We start from the raw sequence: 1947 nt of genomic DNA on the forward strand, positions 1-1947 counted from the left end.
GTGTGATTTAGTGGGTGATGCAAACATAGGTCTGTTATAAATGTGATTGATCTCTACTGTTCCAGCTCCAAAAGTATTCGATCAAACCTTTGGAGATCTTTTTATTTTTCCTGCACTATAGGACTAATATGTTTAATATATATTACAGAGATTATCATTTGTTATTCATTCACTGGGTGATTTAAAATCTCTGCAACTTTACACAACTATTGTAACTATTTGAATTGTGATATGAAGTTTCTTCATGGTTCTGTAACTATATTTTTCTTTCAGTAAGAAGTTACAGATATTTCTTGCTAACATGACTTACACAAGATCCCTTGATAATGCAACCTTTATTCACCCTGCCACATTTTACATCAGTGGATTTTACAATGTTCCATATGCAAAGTATTACTATATATTTCTGTGTTTTGTGTATGTTTTGACGGTTTTAGGCAATTCTTTTGTAATGGGTGTTATATTCCTGGCACGCGTACTACACACAGCAAAGTACATAGCAGTCTTCAACTTGGCCTTCTCTGATCTGTGTGGAAGCTCAGCTGTCATTCCAAAGTATGTGGAAATGTTTTTGTTTGACAAACAGTACATTTCTTATGAGGACTGTCTGGCAAACATGTTTTTTGTTTTTTTCTTTATGACTCTACAGTCTCTTACTCTGCTTGCTCTGGCTTATGACAGACTGGTTGCCATATGTTTCCCTCTGAGGTATCATGCTGTTGTAACCAAAACAGCAATGGCTGTGATCATTGGTGTTATATGGGTTTTTGCATTGATTGTCTTTGCTCTGCTTGTGGGTTTTATTACCAGACTGTCCTTCTGTAGATCTACTACAGTTGACAGCTATTTCTGTGATCATGGCCCAGTCTATAGACTAGCGTGTAGTGACGTTAGTATGAATTACATATTGGCACATGTAGGTGTTACATCAATACTATATATTCCATTGATTTTGATCCTTGTCTCATATGTTTGTATTGGTTTTGCATTACTAAGGATCTCGCGTGGTGCTGACAGAATCAAAGCTATGAAAACCTGCACCTCCCATCTCATATTAGTGGCCATGTTTTACCTGCCAATTGTTAGCGTTTACATTTCTGCTCTTGTAACATCCATCCCTCCAAATACTAGAATAATTAACTCCGTATTAACACAAACTATTCCACCTATGCTGAATCCCATTATATATACTCTAAAGACAAATGAGATATTGCAGTCCTTTAAAGTTCTTTACAGACGAGCCAAGCTGATCTTTGCAAAAGAAGGGTCTGTGATTAGCATTGTAAAGAATTAAAATGACATTGTAATGATTGTTTAGTGTCAAAGCTTAGAATTTTCATGTGTACCGAGCTGAAAAGTTGACAGGCTACACCCCTCTATAGACTGTTATTGAAACTATGATTTTTTTTTACTACAGCTGGTCTATCATTGTACTATGATACACCATAGTTTAAGTTATAAAGTTTGGACATGTATTTGATCAAAGGTAGATGCATAGTATACTTCTATTGTATGCATAGTGTACATATACTGAGTAGGATAAATTCAAATTATGAATAATGTATGGCTTATGTTGAATTTGTTTTTATGGGTATTTCAAGTAACACTTTTTGTGCATATACAAATATATCATAATGATACAATGACACCCTTCAGAGATGAATATAAATAAACGTCTGAATTTCTGTATATGTGTTTAAATGATTCCAAAAGTATTGCTTTGTCTAGAGTGTTTACAACCCCTATAGATGGTCTAAAGATCTTTATTTGTGTAACAATGGGCTGTGAGGCAGGATGCAGAGTGGAGCCATGTTCACACAAACAGACGTTTATTTTAACATGTAACAAAACCAAACATAAAACATGAACAGCAACACTAGTGTTAACCCTGACCTGTACATCGATGGGAAATTTGCATCATTTCAACAACTTAAAGATACATTTTAG

The 1947-nt window shown here is 34.8% G+C and overlaps 1 protein-coding gene across 1 annotated transcript; it reads left to right on the top strand.

The window, feature by feature from the left end:
- Positions 1-298: 298 nt before the first annotated feature.
- Positions 299-1294, top strand: LOC113584906 (olfactory receptor 3-like). The gene has a single exon (XM_027022121.2). It carries the CDS (start codon positions 302-304, stop codon positions 1292-1294), a length of 993 nt encoding a protein of 330 aa, XP_026877922.2. The 5' UTR covers positions 299-301.
- Positions 1295-1947: the final 653 nt, after the last annotated feature.

This window comes from Electrophorus electricus, chromosome 17, assembly GCF_013358815.1.
Source record: "Electrophorus electricus isolate fEleEle1 chromosome 17, fEleEle1.pri, whole genome shotgun sequence".
Classification (NCBI taxonomy): Eukaryota; Metazoa; Chordata; class Actinopteri; order Gymnotiformes; family Gymnotidae; genus Electrophorus; species Electrophorus electricus.

Coding starts and splice junctions, on each gene's coding strand:
- LOC113584906 (XM_027022121.2), top strand. CDS start 302: ATGACTTACACAAGATCCCTTGATAATGCAACCTTTATTCACCCTGCC.